Source organism: Clarias gariepinus, chromosome 2, assembly GCF_024256425.1.
Source record: "Clarias gariepinus isolate MV-2021 ecotype Netherlands chromosome 2, CGAR_prim_01v2, whole genome shotgun sequence".
NCBI lineage: Eukaryota > Metazoa > Chordata > Actinopteri > Siluriformes > Clariidae > Clarias > Clarias gariepinus.
The window spans coordinates 39,187,434-39,212,025 of record NC_071101.1 but is presented as its reverse complement, the minus strand read 5'-3'; the positions used below and the strand labels follow the sequence as shown (position 1 = coordinate 39,212,025).

At 38.3% G+C, this 24,592-nt stretch overlaps 1 protein-coding gene across 2 annotated transcripts in view; it reads left to right on the top strand.

Moving 5' to 3' along the window:
* The window catches only part of fig4a (FIG4 phosphoinositide 5-phosphatase a), a 48,693-nt gene extending 24,382 nt beyond the window's left edge, over positions 1 to 24,311 (top strand). For both annotated transcript variants that reach the window (XM_053479506.1, XM_053479497.1), the window contains exons 17-24: positions 4,666 to 4,804; positions 5,702 to 5,760; positions 6,483 to 6,630; positions 6,719 to 6,802; positions 10,497 to 10,692; positions 17,130 to 17,215; positions 18,192 to 18,281; positions 23,560 to 24,311. In XM_053479506.1, coding sequence (XP_053335481.1) covers positions 4,666 to 4,804; positions 5,702 to 5,760; positions 6,483 to 6,630; positions 6,719 to 6,802; positions 10,497 to 10,692; positions 17,130 to 17,215; positions 18,192 to 18,281; positions 23,560 to 23,740 — 983 coding nt within the window. In that variant the 3' untranslated portion in view covers positions 23,741 to 24,311. The remainder of the gene's footprint in view (positions 1 to 4,665; positions 4,805 to 5,701; positions 5,761 to 6,482; positions 6,631 to 6,718; positions 6,803 to 10,496; positions 10,693 to 17,129; positions 17,216 to 18,191; positions 18,282 to 23,559) is intronic.
* Positions 24,312 to 24,592: the final 281 nt, after the last annotated feature.

Sequence of the window (24,592 nt, the reverse complement as noted above, 5' to 3'; positions counted from 1 at the left end):
ATTTTTTTGTTAACCCCAAACAAATGATTTATAAATGGTAAATGATTTATAAATGTTATAAATGTTATAATTTACAAATGAACTTGATTCCTAAAGAGTAAGAGTATGAATGCTTCTTCTTTTAAATTTATGGCCGGTTAAGTGCATTTTTGCCACCTACTGGACTGGAGTGTGGATATGACATTTAACCAATCAATCAACAACACAAGTTTTATAGCATTTTAATGTTTATTAGATGCTTTTAGAAATTTTGAATACTTACCAAGCTATATGAAAAATAGCTGGTAAAAAAAAAACCCGGAAGCATTAGCGCTATTGACTTAAATTGAAAATTACGATGAAATAAATCGACTGAATCGACAGTCTACCTATGATTCACCATACTGCAAGCGTTTTGAGTGGGTGTGCTGTGGTATGACATCACTTGTAAGGCTTATCAATGAACATACACCAAAAATAAGAGATTAGCCAACTAAAATATATATTTTGAAAGATTTGCTCTGCTTTCTGATATTAGTTGACATTGCCTGGAAGCTCCATCCCCTCATACCATCTTTCATGCTCTCGACAAGTAGACATTAGTCAATCGATTCCTTTTAATAAAAAAAAAAAAAAAAAGTACTGTTGTCAGTTTAGTGTGCATTGCTTCCGGTTTTCCAGCGTTTTCATAATTGCAGCCACCAGAAAACAGTTATGACACAGATTATTATTTCATTACACTCTCTTCTAATCTCCTTAACCCAGAAATTATGAAAATATTTGTTTTCCTGTGGCGATTAAGTCGCTTATTAAATTATATATCAAGAGCAAAGAAAAATCAATGTCGCCCAACTCTATTACACACAACAACAGATGAAAAAAAAAAAAAAAAACTGGTTACATAAATATCTAACAACACTCAAGGAAGTGTTAAAATGAGTTTATTTTATTTTCCTAAAATCATTAGTCAGGACCTTTTATAAACATAATGATAACTACAACCGAATTTTGAGTCACGCACTTACACAATTGGTGTTCTAATTGTGCTTGTTTTATTGAACCTAGTCAATCGTTAGTGGGGAATATTGCACCTAATCTGACTGGCCCGCTTCAATACGGCCTCTTGTGGTTATTGTGCGCCATTCTTGTTTCCCATGGAAACAAAACCCATGTCTGTTCTCCATGGTTACAGAGCTCTTTGGCACTCTTTCAACCCCTATATTAAAATACAGCTTTGCCCTTCAGCCCAATCAAGAAAGTAATAAGAGTTCTCACCGAGCAACAATTTGTCATATCAGTCTTCCGGCTTGTCTGTGGAGACACGGTGGTTTAGCACAAATCTCATTTGCCCTGTTTTGAAAGCGCACAATGCTGCATGCCGCGACATATTGGCGTCAAGTGATGATAATGCTTAATAAGTAATAATGTTTTTAAGTGAGTTTCAACTCCTTCTTTCTGGACGTCGGTGACTATCTGATTTATTTTATTAGAGTTTTTTTTACCCCCGAATTAGTTATATTTAGTCATATGTTATCTCTGCTTTGACATGCACGTGCATCAAATACAGTTAGTGCATGTGCATGGCACAGGGTGACGTTTTTAGTTTTTATGAATATGAAACATTAGAGGAATTGTCCCTGGAGAGCAGCCAATAAAAGTGTTTATTAACATTTCTGAGAGACATTAGTGTGATTAGTAATTCCTGTTTATTATATTTTATTCTTTTTTTTTTTTGGTTTTGTTTTCCTGGGTATAATTATTAGAAGCTGAAAAAATTTGGCACCATTTCCAAGAATTTGTATACAACGGACAGCACGTATTTAGTACATGGAAAGCTTTAGAGCTAGTGTCCTACATATTACGTATAGTTTGGAGAGCAATGCTGCGACAACAACAACAACAACAATGACGACGACAGTAAACCTAATATAGTGTGCGTATCTAACCACCCAGACTACATAGTCTGTCTTTTGTCATTGTAACCGGAGCATCTTCACCCACTTTCCTCTCATTACTTTTTTTTTTTTCTTGTCCTCCAAGCATGTGCTTGACTGCTAATTTACCCCATTTTCCCTTCACACTCAACCTTATTTGCTTTTCTCTCCTCAGGAGTGCAGAATATGGCTTCACTATTTTAGCCACTGAGTCACCTTATTCAGGCAGGATTATTTTATGACTGCGCAGATTTTATTTCCAGGGTCCTTTTGAAATTGAAATTAGCATTGCATCTAATTAGCAAAATAGCCAGAAGTTGCAAAATAATGGATGACGCAGTTCTTTTGCCTACATGTATAGTCTTCAGAGCTTGCGACTTTGGTAAGAGCTACTGTACATGTTACCTCATCTCCAAAGCTAGCAGTAGCCTTCTTTGTTAGTATCTGTTCTACTTATTTTCTGAGCATTTCTTTACTGTGGGATTTCATCATATCCAAAAGCATTGAGTTGGCTTTTCTAGTTATCCCCATAAGGTCTCGAATTTATCTCTTATTAGGGCGGAGTATCATTAAATTCCTGTCATATTGCTGATTAATAGGCATGTGGCTATGTCCTATGTTCAGAGTTGAGTGGTGTGTTTTTTCCATTCATACCATATTCTGCTGATTCTTGAGTCCACTCAATGAACTGAACCCAAATCCCCAGCATCAATCCAGCCATTGGGTTTTTCCTTGGTGTAGTCTGCTAGAGTAAGTTCTAACTGAACCATGCTGCAAGACTTTCAAGTTTTACACAAGTTGGTCAAAACCAAGCACATAACCCTGCCAAGTCTCTGAAAGACTATATTATTCTAGTCACTTGTAAAATAGTGGTGAAATTGTTGGTAGAATTCAGATGCTATTTATACCCACAGCTCTGAAGTTCCCATACCCCGTTCCAATGCCCACAAAGGATCCACCTCACCTTGTGCAAGCTGTAAGCAGAAAGAGTCTTGCTCGCAGCTGCCCTAGCAGGGTCCTGGTCCATTTCATGAGCAGGACCCAAAACCCCAGCACCACTAAAATTACAAAAAAGTAATGTGGAATGCTCCCATGAAGGGTATGGGTTGTTGACTGAAAAGTCTTACTGTTAAAAAACATCACCCATCCTGGCCTTACTGATGTCAGAGCCTGAACAAAGTTGTTTGTCCGTTGTGGACGTAATTACTGGTCAATTTTTATGACCCCATTGGCCTAGCACCTCAGTTTTTACAAAACACTTGATCTCATTAGCATTACGGAGGTTTTTCAAGATGCTGCATTAACTTAGACTGGTTGCCACCCTTTTACTCCCACATGTTACAGACAAAGGGTATAGTAGGGTACAGTTCTCCTTTAGGTTGCAAACCTACTCAAGCCATAAACCTTTCAGAAGTGGGTTGAATGCCAAGCGTCACAAGTGTGTGTTTAAAAAAAAAAAAAGGACTCCTAAACCAAGTGAAATTCGTGCAATTGCTTCAACCAATAGGGAATAGTCGAGCCGAGTGTGTCTATGACTTCAGAGGACAGCTAATCATGGGAAAGAACTTGGTGGTCCACAACTAGCCTCACCACCTACCAACCTCACCATCTGCTTTTTAAAATTGATTGCACCTTGTGCAGAATTAAAAAATTTAGAGGAAATTAAGAATCAAGACTAGTTCCAAGACCGGTTCCAAGACTAGCAACTTCCTGGTTGATGCCTAAGATTCCATAGGCATTCCATAGGCTGTATCTTGTGCGTTGTCCAATTTTCACATTAGTAACTCTTATTAACTTGTGAGGGATTACTTCACTTTTAGATGTCCCCATACATGCTCTTTCTCCATTCGTTGCATGAGGGTTCAAGTGAGTTAAAGGAGAGCCAGGTTCATGAAGTGCTTCATATCCCAAATAGATTTTTGTTATTAAGCTAATAGTACTGTGCTAAGTATAAGACACCTTTATGTTAAGAGCTTTGTTTGTTAGGACAGTGCTAGTCTCGTTCAGTCTGAATGATTCAGCTTGAAAATCAGTGGGTCTTACTGAACGAGCAGCACCGATGACTGGTCATGCAGTTCAGTGTATGTCGTTGTGATAAGCTTGTATGCAAAGCGATCAATAGAAAATGTGATGTGCAGTGATGGATGACTGTTGCTTTGAAAGGTGGTGTATATATTTTTCAAAGCAGCTCACTCAGGCAGAGCACCTTGCCTGTCTTATCCCCCTAGCATGTGATATATGGTGTATGGACAGAAACACATGTCTGTTCACTTGCGTCAGTGCAGTTGCCTCGATTGTTTGAGCGGCACTGGTGCCGGAGATAGTGTGCATGTTCATGACTGTGGCTGTGCATGTACATACACACGTGTTCATGTATTTAGCATTGATGATTATCTGAACGTTATTGAATATGAAAGATGCTGGAGTTGCCTTGAGGGACTAGAGCTGTAAAGAGTGGGAGGGAAATTATTTGCTGTCATGCACCCTAATTTAACTCCTAATTACAGCCTGGAGCAGCTAGCGCTGCAAGGGGCTGTACAGAGAAATGACGAGAATAGAACGTTCAAGAGAGATGGGCTCTGTTACTGATCCATAGTTGTGCATGAAACTGCTACTGCAGCCTTAAACTCATGTTTTCAAGTTCGAATTCTCAACACACTGTAAGAGCGTCTCTTCTTATAACTTTCCTATGTTTCTGTTTTTTTTCTCTCCACTGCTCCTCACACAAACACAATTCCCTTCTGTCTCCAAGATGCCGACAGGCAGGATGCCATAAACCTTTTCCTCCAGGTTTACCAGCCTTCAGAGTCCAAGCCACATTTGTGGGAGCTGCCTACAGACTTTTACCTCCACCAGAACAATACCATGGCCCTGCCTCATGAGAGACGCAGGTGCGTGTGTGTTTGTGAGAATTTTGCACCATCATCAAATTTTTACTAGCAGCTGTTGAAGGTAAGGTCTAACACATACTAGATTCTCAGAGAACCTTGAATCCAGCTGCTCATGCTGGTACCTAGGACGAGCACCGTACCACGCCATACAGAAAGCGCTATCCACCTTCTTTTACATGCATGAACTTACCGATTGGCTAGTCTCACTATGATTGACAGGGGTGAAAGTATGTCATGATTCCCACCTAGACGGCTGTAATGCCATCATGATTTGTACCCACAGACTGAACACTTCGCCTCTTTAATTTGATTATTCTTTTATTTATTTTTCACTTAGTTCTGTAGTGAACAGTATTTCAGAATTGTAAGGCTTAATACACTGACCTGTTTTTCAGAGCATTTCTCCAAACCCAAGTTGGGCTTGGCTTTGTTGAACGACCTGCATAGTGAAGTGCACAGGGTACCTTACCGATTAAGCTTCAACATATAGGTCAGCTTTTACTGACTAAAAAAGGATCACAAAGAATTTAACCTATTTCTCATGTAACATGCTGTGTGTTCACATGATTACTGCGAATTTATACAAATTGAATAAAAGCCACTTTTTTTGTTCAGGGTCAAAAGGATGTTTTACAGAGTGGTGTCAAGTTAAAGGAAAGACTGGTCTCTGTAATGCTGTAGATGTTTTTCTAACAAATGCTCCGACCTGCTGGTTTTTCACCACCTCAGACCATGTCCAAAATTATAGCAAAGCTGTTTTGTTGCACTTTATATTGCCGTTTTTGTGGTCATAATGTGGTTATAATATGGAAATCATTTTGTAAAAAAATTATCCAGGCTTTGAAATGCTCATGCGCAAATTTATCATTGTGTCTTAATTGTGTTTTATTCACACAGTTATACTTACTGGTGGACGGACAGTGTGTTGTCCTACCTTCCTGTACCTTATGATGAAGGTATTTGGCTTTTTTTTTTTAATAGTATGTGTAGTACATATGACCATCTGATGCACGTAATTGGTAAAAAAAAAAAAAAAAAAAAAAGTCATGTCTAAGCTATACTGTATATCTGACGGTATACGCAATAATATAAACAAAGACTGTTATAACGAAATTACATGCAAGAAAAACCAGCAACCAGATGGGTAGGGGTAGTTCAGTTATCAGGACTTACGGTTAGACCGCTTATTATAAGGTCATGGACTCAAACCCCAGCACCACCAAACTGCCACTGTTGTGCCCTTGAGCAAGGCCCTTTAACCCCTTAACTGCTCAGATGTATAATGAGATAAATGTAACTCGCTCTGGATAAGGACATCTGCCAAATGCTGTAAATGTAACCAGTAAATCGTACTGCTAAAGAAAGAATGGGAGTAGTAAAAAATGAGTGGCGTTTGAGTCAAACCGGGACTTTTGAGTAATAAATGAATTAAAATTAAATAATTAATGTCACGGTAACTTTAAATAAATCTGATTACAGAATGTCAGTGTAATGTAAGATAGTGTTTAAGGTTCAATAACAATTTAGAAATGCATGAAATATATTAAATGATTATTATGGTCTGTAGTGTTCCTGTGCACGTTTCTTAATTCAATACAAGATATACTGTAGCAGTTCTGTTTTTTTATTTTTATTTTGAATAATCCTACTTTTTTTTTCCTGTTAAATATTTCTTCAGTCCCCTGTGAGAAGAACAGGAAGAAGGTTACGGTGAAACGGGTGAATCAATACGACGAGAGCATAGACATGTACACGGAGTTCTTCAAGCCTTACGAACTCACCGCTTTTGATGATACATTCTGTATCGCCATGACCAACTCAGCAAGGTTAGTTTGGTTAAAGATTTCTAGCTTGTATTGTCTTCGTTCAAATATAATTCCTGTGTTAGAAGTATTTTCATTTGGTTTGTCTTAGGGAGTTTATGCCAAAGAGTGTTGGCCTGGATCCTAGCCCTTTCACTGTGCGTAAACCGGAAGAGACCGGCAAATCGGTGCTGGGGTGAGCATAACCTTTACTTCAATATTTATTTATTTTTTTAAATCAATTTAAATGATTTTTGCAAAGATGTTCACCCCTCAGACGGCATCTTAAGCTCCGGGCATTGTTTCCTTTGAGCAAGACAGACGGTCCTAAAGGGCGCTGAGGTTATGATCTTTCCCAGTGCTTTGATGGTTTTTCAGTATGATGGATCAATTGAGTAGTGATGGCTTAATGAAATGTGCTGAGGAAAAAATCAATATGAGCATAAAATGCAACTTTAAGAACTCTAAGAAGCTAAAGCTTGATGCCATTAATTGCTACTAAGTGCCTCGGTTTGTACGCTATTTACAGATGAATTAAGACTGCAGATATGAAAATCTTTTATTAATATTACTAAAATGGTGACTGAAAGTTTATACAATCAGCCTTGACCTTAGAATACTAAAAATCATCTTTTAGAAACCATCCCTTTATTTCCTCATCAGTGCTTCATCTGAGAAATTCATAGAAGCCTTCAAGCCACACGACTTTCCAGTGCTGCTTTTGTTCATTAAAAAAAAAGAAAGATTGAAATCGCACTTGTTCATCGAGCTTTACATCAAGCTTTATATTAAAGTGACAGCTCCTGCCAACATGAGAATGAGAACCGCCCTCTCCTACATGATTCATGACATTGCACATCTGCATTAAAGCTCTGAATGTACCAAGATATGGAACCAAAAATACACGAAAGAGTCTTTTTTCCTCCCCTAAATAAAAACACAAATGAGACCAACAGAATCTTTTTTAGATTAACCAACACTACCAGGAGGCCTTGCATACTGGGCCCTATCTCACATTAATAGGCCTTTTAGATTGTTTTCTTGCTTGAAACCTGCACTTTTTTACATTTTTACTTTCTGTCAAGGCAAATAGAGAAAGTTTTGGGTTTATAAACGTTATTAATGTGTTTTATTAAACGTTATAAAAATCTTTAATTTAGTTGGTTTTAAACATCAGTGAAATTTATATACGTAGTGCTTTTTAAAAAGTTATTTGTATAGCGCTTTTTAACAATGAGACATTGTCTCAAAGCAGCTTTACAGAACATAAGAAACTGTCTTAGACAAGATCATCACTAGTAAGTAAACCTGAGGTGACTGTGGCAAGGAAACCTTGAGAGGAACCAGACTCACAAGGGAACACATCCTCATTTGGGTAAAACTGGAGAGTGTGATTAGAAATTATTCTAAACACCAGGGGGTATGGAATAATCAATGTGCTTTCTGCAGTTACAGTATCTACAGTGTACAGTATGATGTAGATACAGCATATGTAGGATGTTAGTGTGTGTAGTAATTAATATACTTACAATAAAAACTTTCTGAGATAACATTATGTGCTTTATTGCATATAATGCCATATATTGTACATACACCGATTCCAATGAAGTTGGACATTGTGTAAAACAAAAAAATAAAAACAGAATACAACCACCTGCAAATCCTCGTGGACCTATATTCAGTTGAAAAAACCACAAAGACAAGATATCCAATAATCAAAACTAATCAACTTGATTGGCTTCATTCATTTTGAATTGCCTGCAACACGTTCCAAAAGAGCTGGGCCCGGGGTATTTTCACCACTGTGTTACATCATCTTTCCATTTAACAACACTTAATAAGCGTTTGGGAACTGAGCACAGTAGTTGTCTAAAAGCTTTGTAGATATAATTCCCATTCTTGCTTGATGCACGACTTGCGCCACACAACCTGGACTCTTTTACTAGGATACGATGCTGTTGTAACACAAGCAAAATGTGGCTTGTCATTGTCTTGCTGAAATGAGCAGGGACGTTCCTGAAAAAGGCATCACTTGTATAGCAGCATATTGTCCTCCAAAACCTGTAGGGATCCTTCAACATCAATGGTTCTTTCGCAGATGTTCAAGTTATCCATGCCAAGGGCAACACACCTCCATACTATCACTTTGCGCTGATAGCAATCTACTGTAGATGGTCCCTTTCCTCTTTATTTTAACAATTTGAAATGTGGACTCGTCAGACCACAGCACACTTTTCTACTTTTTGCGTCAGTCCATCTCAGATGAGCTCGGGCCCAAAGAAGCCAGAGCATAGTTTCTGGGTGTTGTTGCTGTACGGCTTGCGCTTTCCGCAGTATAGTTTCAACTTGCACTTGTACAGTAGATGTTGCGACAAACTGAGTTCCTGTGTTCACGTGGTAATATCTTTTAGAGAATGATGTCTGTTTTCAATGCAGGGATCGAAGCCCATGGCCATTCAGTTTTGGTTTTTGGCCTTGCTGATTATGTACAGAGATTTCTCCAGATTCTCTGAATCTTCTGATATTATAGACTGTAGATGATGGAATACCTAATTTCTTTGCAATTGTGTGTTAAGGAGTGTTGTTCCTCCAACACTCCTCATCGTACAACTGTACAATTGTTCACAGTGGTGAATCGCACCCCATCCTTGCTTGTGAATGACTGAGCCTTTCAGGGATCCACCTTTTCTACCCAATCATGAGGCTTACCTGTTTTCAAATAACTTGTTCACCTGTGGAATGTTCCAAACAGGTGTTTTTGGATTATTCTCCAACTTTCAAAGTCTTTTGTTGCCCCTGACCCAGCTCAGTTGGAACATGTTGCAGGCATTCCAAAAAATTCACAGTAAAATTTCAAAATAAGTGAATATTTGCAACAGACAATTAAGTTGATCAGTTTGAACTTTGAATATGTTGTCTTTGTGTTTTCAATTGAAAATGGCTGGACAACATAGTTGGACAACGGAGGTTCCTAGACGGATAGATGGACGGATGGAGGGAGTACCTCGGCAGAGCCTTAAGGCGATATTTCGTACTGCGAAACGCTTTTTGCCATAAGAAATATTGTATATGCAGATAATCTGTTCCAGCCACCCAAAAAGATGATCAATATTTCCAATTGCTAACACTATGATTATAATTTTTTATCTAAAAACGATCAAAACATTTAGAAAAGACTTCACTTAACCTTAATTTATGATTTCCCTTGGCACCAACTGCTTTAAAAAATCAAACTGAAAGCGGCTCCATTTTCTTCTTGCTACAATCTTTGATAACATTCTCGGGACCCATGGTGCTACAACGTCACTAAATCTTACATGAAATGCCAAGAAAGGGCGTTCTGATGCCAAGGTACCATTTGCAGCTTTGAGCTGTGCTAGGTTTATGGTGGGTGACACTTCTTAAACAAGAGCTACAGATGAAACAACACTTTCTAAAACAGTGCAGATCTGTTTTTTGTTTATTTTTATTGTAGTGTCATTTATTACCGGCATTAACTTATTTATTGTGTCACACAAAAACATACACACAAACACGGCGACCTTTAGTGCCAGGAAAGTGGGTAAGAAAAAACAATACACAGACACGCGCACACAAACACAGAGGATGGGTTTTACTCTTGTTTTGAAGTGTGTGAATATTTAACCTGACTGTTGTTTTTCATGTGTGAAAGAGTAGCACGTGCTTTCTGCTCATTATCAACTCCAGGATCACTGGCTCATGCACTAAGTGGGACAGACTGTTTAACCCTAACACTATTTTCATTACTTAAATTAACAATGATGATTTACATGTTCGATTACCTTCATTTATATACTATGCATATAATATATTCATCGACTGACATTCATCGACTAACATCACACTTTTTTTTTTTTAAACATCTATAGCAATAAGTCGAGTAAAGAGGAAGCCGTGCTGCAGCGTAAGACGGCAGCTAGCGCTCCTCCTCCACCCAGTGAAGAGCAGATCTCCAGCAGCTCGGAGGATGACTCCGAGGAAGATCGAGAGGACGAGACCACCTCTTCTCACCGCTACACACCAATCAAGCATGCTGAGTCCAGAGAAAACCTTCACGCTCAAGAGGTATGGGCCTTCCCCTTGTTCGACAGTTGAACGAGAGAGCAACTGCACGCCTACTTAGCGAGCCAGCCCTGGTTTCCTCTCTCACCTATCTCTCTGTTTCCATGGAAGCCGTTTCACTTCCACCTCCTGCATTCCCCCTCTATTCCCTTTCTCTCTCTCTCTCTTTCTTTCTTTCTTTCTTTCTTTCTACTAAACACTGATTTTCAGCATACAACCCCTAACTTACCTTTACCAACTTTATGAAAATGGTAATACTATAACAGTGCCATATGTGGTGCTATGATATTATGACATACTCTATATTTTTCATTATTGTATTGGTGCAAAAATTTTATTTAGATTATTTATATAAGTGAGTTAAAAATTATCCACACTGATTTGCACAAAAGAAGAGCAGCGTTCAGTAATCAGTTTTTTCTTATGGTCAGAGGGTGTACAGTACATGGTGCCAAAGCAACTTACATAAGAGCATAAACAGAAATGTTTGAATTTCTGCAAACAAAATTTGGACCGATACTTTAAGGAAGGTGAAAGTTTCTTAAATAGAATCGTAACCAGTGACGAGACTTGGATTCATCACTACTTCTCAAAATCCAGTATTGGAAAATTATCAGGAAAAAAGGTTCAACAATCAAAAGTGTTCGTTACAGTGAGACGCTCACTGAAAAGCTGAAGCCTTAACTTACAGTACAAGGGTGTTGCAGGACGATGTACGACTGCACACTTCATTTTGAGATCTTTAAGGGGGTCTCTATAGGAGACAGGGGTAGCTCAGTGTTTAAGGCATTGGACTACGGTTCGGAAGATCCCAGGTTCAAACCCCACAACCACCAAGTTGCCACTGTTGGGCCCTTGCGCAAGGCCCTTAACCCTCAACTGCTCAGATGTATAATGAGATAAAAATGTAAGTCGCTCTGGATAAGAGCGTCTGCCAAATGCCTAAATGTATAGTCCTGATCTCGCTGCATCTAATTTGCATCCGTTTGTTCCCCTGAAAGCAGCCGTATGAGGACAAAGATTCACTTTTGATGAAAAAATGAAGACAGCAGTGCATTCTTGGCTTACAGCTCAGTATCAAACTTTAAAAAAATAATAATAATAATTATGAAGGAACACAAAAGCTTGTTCGGGCAAAGTGTATTGAAAAGCAAGGTGATTTTGTCAAAAAAAAACAAAAAGATATATTTGTCTTTTCTAAAAGTTATTTATAATAAATTCTACAGCCAAAGTGCAGATCATTTTTCTCAGCCTCATGTAATTTATGTTGACATAAAATATTATGTTTTTATAAATAGATATTTAAGATCTTTAAAAATTCACAGTTCAACGAAAAAGGAAACACGCATATGTGTGCTCACTGGCCACTTTAATAGGAATATCTGTCAGAGAGGGCAGAGCTGAGAAAACCACAATTGAGCAGAAAAGCATCTCAAAACACATCCAGTCTCAATCGCATCTGGTTCCACTTATATGAGCCCGGATTAGAGGCTACAGTTGTATATAGTTTGCAATGCACTAAAGGTTTTGCTTTTCAGCTTGGCACGTATTCCACACGTCACCAGGGGGGTAAAAAAGCAAACAGCATTTCCCTTCTGCATGCTCCGTTTTAGGGTTACGTGCTAATGCTCTCTCGCGGTTCTCGCGAAAACACTTCACTCCGTTAACACTTCATTAAATGTAGTAAAGCTTTATGCTTGAATGCTGAATTACTGTGTTAGTGATCGAAAGAATGGACAACATCATTAGGCCAACATTTTTGTTTTCAATGTTACCGAGATGCAAAGAGCCACTTGCACACATGTTGCCTTCTCCTTCTCGCCGTGTTTCTCTTCTCTGCGCGAGAGAGAGGGAGCACACATCCCACACGGGTGACTCAATCTTTTTTGTCATGTTGCCATACCAACAAGGTCGTCTGGCTGTATATTTGTTTTCATGGATGGACAAAGAGGAGGGGAATAGAGCGAAACAACGAGGATTTCTTTGTAGATAATCCTTCTCTGTTTCCGTATCTCTTCTCTTGCATACTTTGGTGCTGTTGTGGGTTTTATCTTGGGTTCTTATGCGTCGTCGGATGTGTTTTATGACTATATATATATGTTTAAATATGACAGACGTGTAGATGAGTTCGTATTTAACTAATGTAAGAAGATATCTTTTTTTTTTTTTCCCCTCACCAACAGGTGGACCCCATGTGTGGGCACGTGTCTTTCTTGCTCAGCTTTTCAGCGTGAGCGTTCTGTTGGATTCTCAATCTCGGCACTTTGTCCGTACAGCTCACGGACTTGGAATTGATGACACACTCATTAGAGTCTCCCTGGTGTAGCTGAACCCACTCAACCTCCCTCTCCGAGACGTTTAGCGTACATCAAGTTGCGATTGCCGCATCCGAAGCAGCTCGCCTGTTTATAAAATCCCACATGTACATGATTTCGTGGAAAGGTCTTGAGGGAGTGCAGTGCCAGGCATGCTCTCAAACTGATTAAACACTTGTTTTAGTGGATAATCTCATCTCCATACTGTAGCTTCGAACATAAGAACTACTGATTAAAGGCTTGGCATGTGCTTATCTTATTCTGGTTAAGGTTAGTCCACTCTGCTTAAATGACTCAATGTTTTATAAAACGTTTGTTTTAGTTTGAGTGCAATATGAAGAATGCTCCGATCCATCGAACTCGGAGAAGTGTAAAGAAACAGGCGTTCACATCTACCTGTTTATGCAGACACACTACCAACTGTTTTCCCAATATGTAGCTTTTTAGATATTTTGCTATACTGTAAAGTTGGGCTAAAAAAAGAGAAAGATTATTATAAACATTTTTTCATATAAGAATATATAAGAAAATATGAGAGAAATCTTGCCTTTAACTGGACTTTATAGACAACTGCTTGCCAGTGACTGCATCTGTCTCTCATTTAGTATATATGTCTGTCTCTGTCAGTCTGCCTCTGTCTGTCTGTCTGTCTGTCTGTCTGCCAGCCAGTCAGATAATCTTGTCAGACTGTCTGTCAAAATATCTGTCTGTCTTTCAGTCAGTCTGTCTCTCACTTTGTCTCTGTCAGTCAGTCAATTTGTATCTTTCTGTCAATTTATCTCCGTCTGTCTGTGTTTCTTTGTCTGTCTGGAAGTCGGTCAATTGGTCAGTCTGTCTGCCTGTTTTTCTGTTTGACCATCACTTTCTCTCTCTCTCTCTCTCTCTCTCTCTCTCTCTCTCTCTCAGTCAGTCTGTCTCTGCCTATCAGTCAGTTTGTCTTTTTCTGTCAGTTGGTCTCTGTCAGTCTGTCTACCATTATCTGTCTGTCTCTGTCTGTCAATCTGCCTGTCAGTCAGTCTGTCATAGATAAAACACATAACAGGAGCACGTTAACTTTTTCACGCTTTACTTCAGTCTGAGTGTACGCTGACACGTCTGTCTGTCTGCCGCTGTTCTCAAGATCATTTGTGTTTCTTCTCCTTTTTTTTCTACTTACCCTTGTATTGGATGCTACATACTGTTTGTCCCTTTTTTCCTTTTACTCCTTAACATTAATTGTTTTTCCATTAAATGCAAATGATTTCATTCATTTATGTATTTACTTATCGTTATTATAATTATTATTATTATTATTATTATTATTATTATTATTATTACTATTATTATTATTATTACCTTTGATTTTACGCTACCTCTTTACTTTACTTCGGTCAAGGATAACCTCAGGTTTCATCACAGCACCGTTTGGTTTTGTATTATTTTGCTGAGTGTATTGAAGAGAAGGCATCCACACTTCTTACTAGTTTGTACTAGTTCCCAGGACATACATCGTGTGTGTGTGTGTATGTGTGTGCATGTACAGGTCCAGGACATAATATAATATTAAAGACTCATGGTGTATGAGCTGAACCTTTGGCTGTTTGGCACTGGAGCTGACGCAGAGCAAATTCAGTAAAACCATCAGCTACCATCTGCCTCTAAAAGAAGCTTTTTGTCTCGCTCTGAGGTGTTTCCATGGAGAGGGGGAGTGTGTGTCACAGTCGCTCCTGCTCAGGTGCCTTGACGGTTATAAGAGAAACATGACTTATTCGGCATTACTGACATAAACACAGTCCTATATTTTCCATGCTGTATATTATCTCTATTATTGTATGTTTTCTTTGCAATGCTCTGGTTTGTTCACTTCCCGACCAGACAAGTTTAAAATTAGTGAGCACACAAGTACATATTCACTGCATGTGAGGTTTGGATTTATAAAATTACTTTACGATGCCTGGAAACATTGAATTTTTTTTTTTTTTTTGGGGGGGGGTTACTTTGATGTGAAACGAAAGCAGCGTTATGATTTGATGACGCTTCAGATGGATTAAAAATTAAATTATTTTTTATTATTTACTGTTTATTTCACAGGTAAACACAGGTCTCAGATCTCCCCCAAAGTGTGTGTGTTTAAATGCTCAAGCTGAAATACCCCTTAGATAATCCCATGCTTATAGTTTAAACTCCCGTAACTTTACTCTTTCTCCAGATTTGCTGTTTCAGTGTTTATGTAAATGAGCTACTGTCGAACCACACCCCTTCAGAGAAACAAGCTGAGGGAGGGGCTCTTCTTATATGAGGTCACATTTTTTTGTTTAAACACGTGCACTAGAGAACGTCTGAAAATGGCTAAAATGTGAATTTTGCATAATACGTGCCATTTAATACTACTGGCTTACTAGGTCTGTTCTTGCTAGTGTTTTTCAAATTGGTTTTTTATTTGTTGTTAAAAGACTAAAATAATTTTATAAATAAATTAAAGTTGAACAGTTAAGTCAAGAAATAGAATAATACACATGTAAACCACTTTATAAGGACACCTGATATAGTTTGTACTTTTTACAAATACTTTTACATTTTACATACATTTTTTTCACATCATTTATTATGAGAGAAAAAAATCTAAACATCTGCTTTTTTTTTTGTTTTTCTTATATATATTCCCATTTTCCTGTACTTATCATTTTAACTTTGGGACTCAATATGACGAAGAATTTAGTTTTCCCCATTATGCCGTTTAAATTTGAGAATCACTTCTTCTTCTTCCTACAAAAATATTATTTAATGTAACATCTTACTCTAAACTACAAATCGGTGCATTAATCTTTTTGTTCCCGTCTATACAAAAACATTATTTTCATAGTCATTATTTTGGATCATATGCTGGCTTGCGCTCTAGATCTAAAAGCAGAGCTCGTATACAGGTAATCACTTCAGCATGAGTCACAGGAAGAAATTCAGAACTGGTAAAATATTTAAACCTTAAACACATTTTTATTTTATTTTTTATTTTTTTACAACCACTTCCTATGCATGTTTTTTTCAGCTGTCGGATAGTATTTATTTCAAGCAGTGGTTCTCAAACTTGGTCCTGGTGGACCCCGTGTCCTGAATGTTTTAGTGTTTTTCCTTGCTCCATCACACCCACTTGAATTGAAGAAAGTTGTTAATTAACTTGATTAGTTGAATCAGCTGTGCTGGTGGTGGGAAACACTGATTTAAAGGGCATTAATCATTGTTTAATATTTAATGTATATTATTTCAGCTCGATCATTGAAACACACTTTTCGGTGTGATAATTGGTAAAGGAATATAAAGTATTGAACGTTTAAGCTTGTTTAAATCAGGAGATAGTTAGCTGAATTGTGCTCATCACAATATTGTGGATTGTTGATTTAGTTGAGTGTTAGTTTTGAATGTAACAGTATGAATCAAAAGCCTGTCTTTCACCTAAAGCATCTCGTACATAGGGATGTTGAGCTGGTTTAGTATTTTGCCTGGAACGGTTTTGCCTTTATCAGTGAAATGCTTTGCCGCAATTTCTATTGTTAAAAGCGCAATGAGAAAAAATAATAAGTTAAATATGCCTGGAAAAGTCATGACATGCGTTATATTGCTATATATGACTGTATTAAATTATCTACACACAGCTGTCACGCATGCAGGAGTGTAGTCAAGTAAAAGTACAGATATTTGCTGTACGTTTAAAAGGAGTGAAAGTTACAACTATCCTCTAATAAAACTACTCAAGTAAAGTACAGATACAGTATGTAAAATAAGTACTTAAGTACAGTAATGGAGTACATATGGTTACTTACAGTACCTCTTTTGTTACCAAACCACAGAGTGCACACTGATACTACGAGCCAAACTGAAATATCGCCCACGTTTATGCTGTTTAAATTGTTACAAAATATAGCATGTGTCTTGTAGTACATTTTCTTAAAATATCTGCTGTAAAGGTCACCTTAATTACAAGGACAGCATGTTGTGTTACAGTCTGGTGTAAAATGTGTTCAGTATGAGCAGAGCTATATTAAATGAATAATGAATGCTGAAACATAATCAGTCTACCTTTATTTCCTTTATAACAACAGTACTAAACCGCACTTTTAGTAAACTTTGCTGTTTCATTTTCCTCTTCAGGAGCAACAGCAGCAGCCTGCAAGAGAGCCTTATGGGTTGAACCTGTCCGCTTTGCCCAGGGATGAGGACCTCTGCATATATCACAGGTAAGTGAATTATGGGTAAATTAGGGGTAGGATACTGGTGTACCAGTGGATTTACAGATTTAGAAACTGGAATTAGGGAATGGTGTCCCCGTTGTCTTACTGTACTAATTCAGGCTCTGAATGGGACATAAAAATTATAATTCACATAAATTTTGAATGATGGTAAAGTCAGTTTAAAAGAAGGCAAATTAGAGTGTTTTTTTTTCATTTCTGTTCCTTTTTTTTCTTCTAGTAAGCGCTTTCACACACACACCTCTTGTCCCTTGCCACACACACGCTCCCATATCCACCCTCCATTCCATTCACAAATTGGCACTTGACCACACCCCCTCCGTCACAATATTACTAGTTTTCGGGTTATTGTATGAAAGGGCGCCAATACTTTTGGAGCACTGCATCTTAGAGTGAATATTAGTAGGTCGTTACTTAAAATTAAATACTCGTTTTCCTACTTGCTCTCTCTTTCATATTTTCACACACACCTACACACACACACACACACGCACAATTGCAAAAACTGTATGATGCAATCCAGTCAACATGGACAGAATCTCATGGCTTGTGCGATGTAGAATACAAAGCACCTCTATGCTTCTGTGCTCAGAAAAGATCACTTCGCTTACTCACCGATTAATGTTACCCCCCCCCCCCTCCTCTCCTCCCCGTCTTGTGTCACGTGTATGCAAGGCTTCCCATGTGCACCTCGTCTGTGCGCTGTGTGCTGTTAGAACAGCTCTCCATTCCCCATTATGTGCATTATGACAATTGACAGTGTTTGCTTCAGTCGCACACATCATATTCAGCGCGAAACAGTAATTACGGAGAATAAGTCAGGTTCTTAATAACGTAAGCTTTTATTATACTCCCTGTGTGAATAAAACTTATTGCCTGTGCAGTGTGTTTATGTGTGTGGTACAGTATGTGTGATGAATACCATATAATTCAATAATGTGATGGGTGTGTAATGTTCCTACAGGTTCTCTCTCCTTGGGAGAAACCAACACAAGGTGGAAAGGAATGAGCAGTTGATGGACAGCAAAAAATTTCTGGAAAATGTCATTAATCTGTAAGTCCCACACAAACACACTTAGCATTGGATACAGCATACAGAGGAACCTCGGATTATGAGTAACACAGTTTGCGAGTGTTCCGCAAGACGAGCAAATATTTTACATACGTTTTGACTTGAAAAACGAGCAAGTCTTGGTTTACGAGTACCGAGTATTATGTATCACGCATGCGCTTCTTGTTTTACGCCTAATGTGTCACGTGATTACAACTGAGCCAACGGTTTTTCTCTCTTTTGCGCTGTGGAATTGTAGGTAAAACTCCCCCCTGCTGGGTCTCTCACTGGTATAATCAACATCCGTGCACTCGTGGGGGGTTGTAAAAGCAAGTGTGTGTGTGTGTGTGTGTGTGTGTGTGTGTGTGTGTGTGTGTGTGTGCGCGTAACTTGACACCGTGCTCCTTCACTCACACCAACACACACACACTCTCGCTAGCCTTTACAGACCCCCTCCCACCCCCTCCTCCTCTCGGCTTTGCACACACATACACACACTCTCTGCCTTACACTGAAACTCTGCTCTGTCACGATTCTTTTCAAAGGTAAAGTGCTGGTTCTTTTGTTGTTGTTTTTTTTTGTTTTTTTACAGCAGTGATTACGTTAGTATGCTGTCACTCGACTGTGATTAGCGATGTTTCTTGCTAAAAACTCCGAAACTTCCACTGGATGTTATTTATTTAAAAAAAAAAAAAGTCTTACATTTGGGCATTTAGCAGACGCTCTTATCCAGAGCGACTTACATTTTTATCTTATTACACATCTGAACAGTTGAGGGTTAAGGGCCTTGCTCAAGGGCCCAACAGTGGCAACTTGGTGGTTGTGGGGTTTGAACCTGGGATCTTCCGAACCATAGTCCAATGACTTAACCACTGAGCTACCCCTTATTAAGAGCTATAAATTCTTAATAAACACACTCACGTTTTTTTCCATTCATTAAAGAATTTAATTATTTGAGACACTCACGATTTACTGTAGAAACTGGATACACATCCGAACACAAACAAGCTTCCTGGACAGGACATTCCTTTGTCAATATAATATATATATATATATATATATATATATATATATATATATATATATATATATATAGTACCATGCAAAAGTCTTGAGCCACCATATTAAATAAAATAAAATAAATTATGTAGATTAAATGAAAAAAAATGGCAACAAATGTTTTACTACGACAGCCTCAGAAGTGCCTGAAGATACAATAAAAAAATTGGTTGTTTACGTAACAACCTCAGCAGCAACCTTATTTCTCCTCTCATCCGTTCCAACCAACTCAGCATTCAGCATCACCAGTATAATCGGCAGGCTGACCATTTGTACCTGTTTCTCAAAAACGTTCTTCTGATACTGGTCAGGTACAAGGACTATACTCAAAGATGAGAGCCAAAACCTGCCAAAAATAAGATGCAAAAGACCTGCAGAACTATTTCTTAAGACTACACTAACAATAGTAGAAAGTCTGTACCATCAAGAAGTACCATCAAGAAATTTTAAGAAGTCAGCTATTGCACCTTACATTGCGGGCGGGAAAAACAAAAACAAATCCATATTACGGTGCTAAAATATAAACTGACATAAATTTTTTTTTTATTTAAATCATTTTCAGCATCTTTTTAAGTTAAGTTTAACGTCATATTAATTGTTCTGCTACTGTATAAACTAGAAACAGTTGTTTATTAAGTTTTAAGGCATTTAATTGTACACTTTAATGCATTTTAAACTTTCTGCTAACTTCACAGATCATTCTTTTATTTTATAATTGTTTAAATTAATTAATTTAATATTCTTAAGGCCTTTTTTGTGACTGAAAAATTACAGCATGCACACCGGCTAATTCACAAGCAAGCAACTTGTTGTCTAGCTAGTTTTGGTCTCTTTCTTACATGTGTTCAAAGTCCTATAGTTGCTCAAAGCAATAATGTTGTAAATGCAGTACATGTATGCAAGTAGGTGCTGTACTGTAATTACAGGTCCGATCCATAAAAGTGGAACACTGTAAGGCAGTATGTAATGCTTTAATAACCACTATATATTCGAGGACCTGCTTACGTGCACTGAGATATAGTCAATGTTTTACAACTGTGTACTTTGGTAAAGGTATGTTAAAAAGAATAGTCTCTGAAAGCACTAGATAACACATGTTTGTAAACATAACACGTCAGTTTGCACCCTAGGAAACTGTTTGATAAAAGTGGGAAAAAAATTTTTCAGAATTTTGGGTGTGAATTTTTCCCACTGATGTTCTATCATGACAGTGACAAATTTGCGAAATGCAAAGTTCACTCTGTATGGCCTTGCTTGCTTTACTTTAAATCTTGTGCTTCATTGTTTAAAAATGTCTTTTAGTGTGACATCAATGGCATTTCATGTAGGAATGTACCCTGCACTGTGTTGATTAAAATACTTAGCATGGAGTCGTGCCAGGCTTGAAACAGTATGCAGAGCTGCTCACAATTTAGTCTCCGTAGTTTGGCGTTTCGAAAAAGAGTCGAGAAAAATAACAGATCAAACAGGTACGTTCAGTGTCGGATATCGACACCAAATGTTTCCTGATTTAAATTATTTCGTTAACTTTAAATAAAATAAAAACAGCTGTAAAACCCATGAGCTGCTCTCTTGAGCTCTGACCAGTGTTTGACTTATTTCTAGCAGTAGGTGGAATGAATAAACATTACAATTGACCCTGTTGTCCATTTGTTCATCAACAATAAATCATAGTTTTTTCTTTTTAGCCTAAACTGAAAAAATGGAAAAAATATGATCAGTTAGTTTACATTAAAAGTCCAGTTTCTCATGAAAAAAAGACCTTGATTGTTAAAATTAAGTTTAGTAAAAGGAAAACAATGTTTTTAAGTAAGTAATCATAATCCATTTACCTAAACCACTTGCATAGTAAAATCTCGCGATTGTTAACACTGATAGAAATTGAGTACATCCCTAGTCCAGGTGGCATCACAGTGTTCGGTTTTATGCATGTCGTCAAACCTTAACCACCTCACCCACCATTTCTCTTGGAACCGATGTGCTTTGTTTAAGATTTTGAGGTGTAAGATCTTGATTGTTCCCTTTTTTGAATCCCTGATGGTGTCGAATTACATTTTACCCAGTCATCATAGAGTCTGAACCAGAACAAAACTGTTTGATGATTATTTTTTTGATACACAAGATAATTCTTTCATGAAATGCCAACAGACTAAACAGCAAAAATGGCAAACGGGTCATTTTCTCAACAGTTGTCATCAAATTTTGCACATAAACTGATCTTAACCCTTGATACGAGGGTGAATCACAAATGATCAACGCCCCAGTTCTATTAAAACTTCTGTTGGCCACGCTGTCTCATCAGCACTTCCCATTCAAAGTTACTGTCTCCCTGCCTATATCTGCAAACAGAATTTGGACCGATACTCTAAAGAAGGTGACAATTTCTTAAGGAGAATCATGAGACATAGATTCATCACTACGAGCCTGAGAGTAAACAGCGGAGTTCAAATGACGGATGGAAATCAGCAAAATTCAAAAGTAGCTGGAAAGTTGATAGCTTACAGTTTCCTGGGATTCTCAAGGGCTCAGTATTGGAACATTATCAGGAAGAAAGTTTCAACAATCAACAGTGCACGTTACAGTGAAGAGCTGAAGCCTGAACTTCTAATTAAATGCTGTTAAAGCATCCTCTGTATAATCCTGATCTCTCTCCATCACCTGTTTGGTCCGCTGAAAGCAGCCCTACGAGGACAAATGTTAACTTCTGACAAAGCTAGTAGACAAAGATGGACAAAATGTGATTGAAAAGCAACGAGATTATGTTGATTTAATTGAAATACATTTTACTACAGCCAAAGTGCGGGTAATTTTTGACTCACCCTTGTATTCATCTTGTCAAGACCTTCCCAATGCGTGCTTTTTTTTGCGCCCTGTTTATTTCGTCATTCTGATTCATAAAATCCGTTGAGTCACATGTCAAACAGAGCGATGTTAAGACATGTAGATGACCTTCTCTGAGGGTCTCGGCTCTCTGAAGGTCCCCGTAGCTGACGTAGCCTGTTCTGGGGGTCCTGGGATGGGATGCGAACACGTGCAAGGCCAGTTGGTTGTACTGCCAGCTTTGAAAAGCTTTAGAGGTGGTTTATGGTAGGTAGATTATCATTCATTACTCGGGCAGCTGCTCCAGTGGATATTCCTGGCAGGAAGCAAGCCGGTGGAACAGTGCCACAAAACCGCTGGACAAAACAGTACATTTTGTAGTGGCCTTTTATTTGTCCTGAATAATACTGAACACCTGTGTAGCGATTACGCTGCTCAGTAACCTGTCTGCTTATTTTGGGAAAAAAGAATACAGCATGAGTGCAGTATTTTATTTTTTGTGCGGTGTAGAATTATTCAAGCATCAGGTACGATTTAAGAGATATCACGTGCTGTAGTACTGATTGCATGATTAATAAACAAGACATTCCTATAGATTAAGTAACATTTCAGACATATTTGGTGACTGACTGATGGCCTATGTACATGGCGTAAATTGACATTTTATCAATTTAGAAGAAAACTTCATGCAGAGTACTTCCGTCAATGATGAACCTGGCCGAGGTGGCTCCGAGCGCACTGTGAACATTCAGCCAGTGGAACGCCTGGCCCTCGAAAATCATTCAACAATCCTGCACCACTTGCACTTTACAGGAACTCTGGAAGTTATTGCCACTTAAGTCCTGTCCTCGTTCCAGGCCATTTCCACATGTTTGAGCCATTAAAGGAGTTCCTGGGAGGCCAACGTATCAGACGTGAAGCAGACAGTCTGATCATGGCTCCGGTGTACTGAGCACTAGTGAAACACTGGAATAAGTGCATTACTGTAGCAGGGGATTATATAGAGAAATTAAGTGAGATAAAAGTCCTTGTTGGACTCGAACACCCCCCTAGTACTGTAAGTATAGTAACAGTGTGGAATTTATATATACACAAGTCAAGTGTACAAACAGTGACATGAACCAGTGCTGTTATGCTTAATATCAGCTCTTTTGGAATCTAGTTGTGAAATCAAATTACTTCTGATTTATTTCAAAGTAATTTCAGTTACACCTTTTTTTTTTTACCCCAGCTATAATCATAAAGACATCCCAGGACTCTTGATTACTATCTAATTATACTTTCCCTACACTCAGTAATATCTAACTGGACTTTTCAGCACCTTTATTTTGTGACAATATCTCTTGCTGAAAGTGCTTATGCGAACGACCTCAAAGTAAACTGACTCGTCTTTCTCTTTCAGAGCTCCGGTGTCATCGTTCGGCGCCGACAGCATTTACGAGGTGTCTGCCCCACGAGTCGACCCGGAGACCCAAAACATTTTCCGCGCGCATGTCAACGCGGGCCACGGCTATCTGTTTAAACCACTGTGCCGAGAAGATGTAATCATTTATCGTGAATATGTGAAAAACAGATACATGTGACACGTCAGTCATGCGTTCTGTCGCTTATGAAGGTATTCAGAAAAGCCTGAAAGAAGACGTTCCAGCAACAGAACATTGGAAGGTCTGGTTAGAGAGAGAGAGAGGGAAAAAATCTTAAGTTGACCTTCCTTATGAGTAAGAAAAAAAAAGTCATCACACAATTCATCGACTGCTTTCTGATTCTCTGGACATGTTGGATCCTTCGCTCCAAGACAGTGAGGAAAATTATGCTCGGAAACCGGATTTGAGTATGCAAGATTGTGACAGGTTGCATTTCTTTTTATTTATTTGCAGTTACACCAGAACGACTGGACATTCCCACTGATTCTTTAGATTTTATTTCCAGTATGTTAACACTGTGTATATTCCTTGCTTTTATACAAGTATTGATTTCACTAAATGTACAAGCTGAACTGCAAATGTCAGTCTTAGTGGTTTTTATGCTTTTTTTTTTGTCTTTTTAATTGAGTTTAATGATTTATTTATGTCCTGATTGTGTTTAATGTGCATGTGAATAACATTAGATTAAACTGCTGTCTGAACGCAAGTTCGACTTTGTTTCTGGCTCTAATTGTGTAGGTCTTCATTCATTCTGGTCGATCCATTGGCTCTCCTTTGTCTCTCTCTCCCTCACACACAGTCTCTTTTGCCAGTGAGCCTCGTGACTCCAGGGAAGAAGGACAAGCCTTAGAAACGGCAGCACGGCGGGGTCACGTGGCTCGGTTTTACAAATGACATGGCAATCTCACAGAAATACACAGGTGGACACATGCTCGCGCGTTCATACCAACCCAGACACACATGCATGCACTCACACAACCAACTGCTTGGAGCTCATCTCATATGCATCTA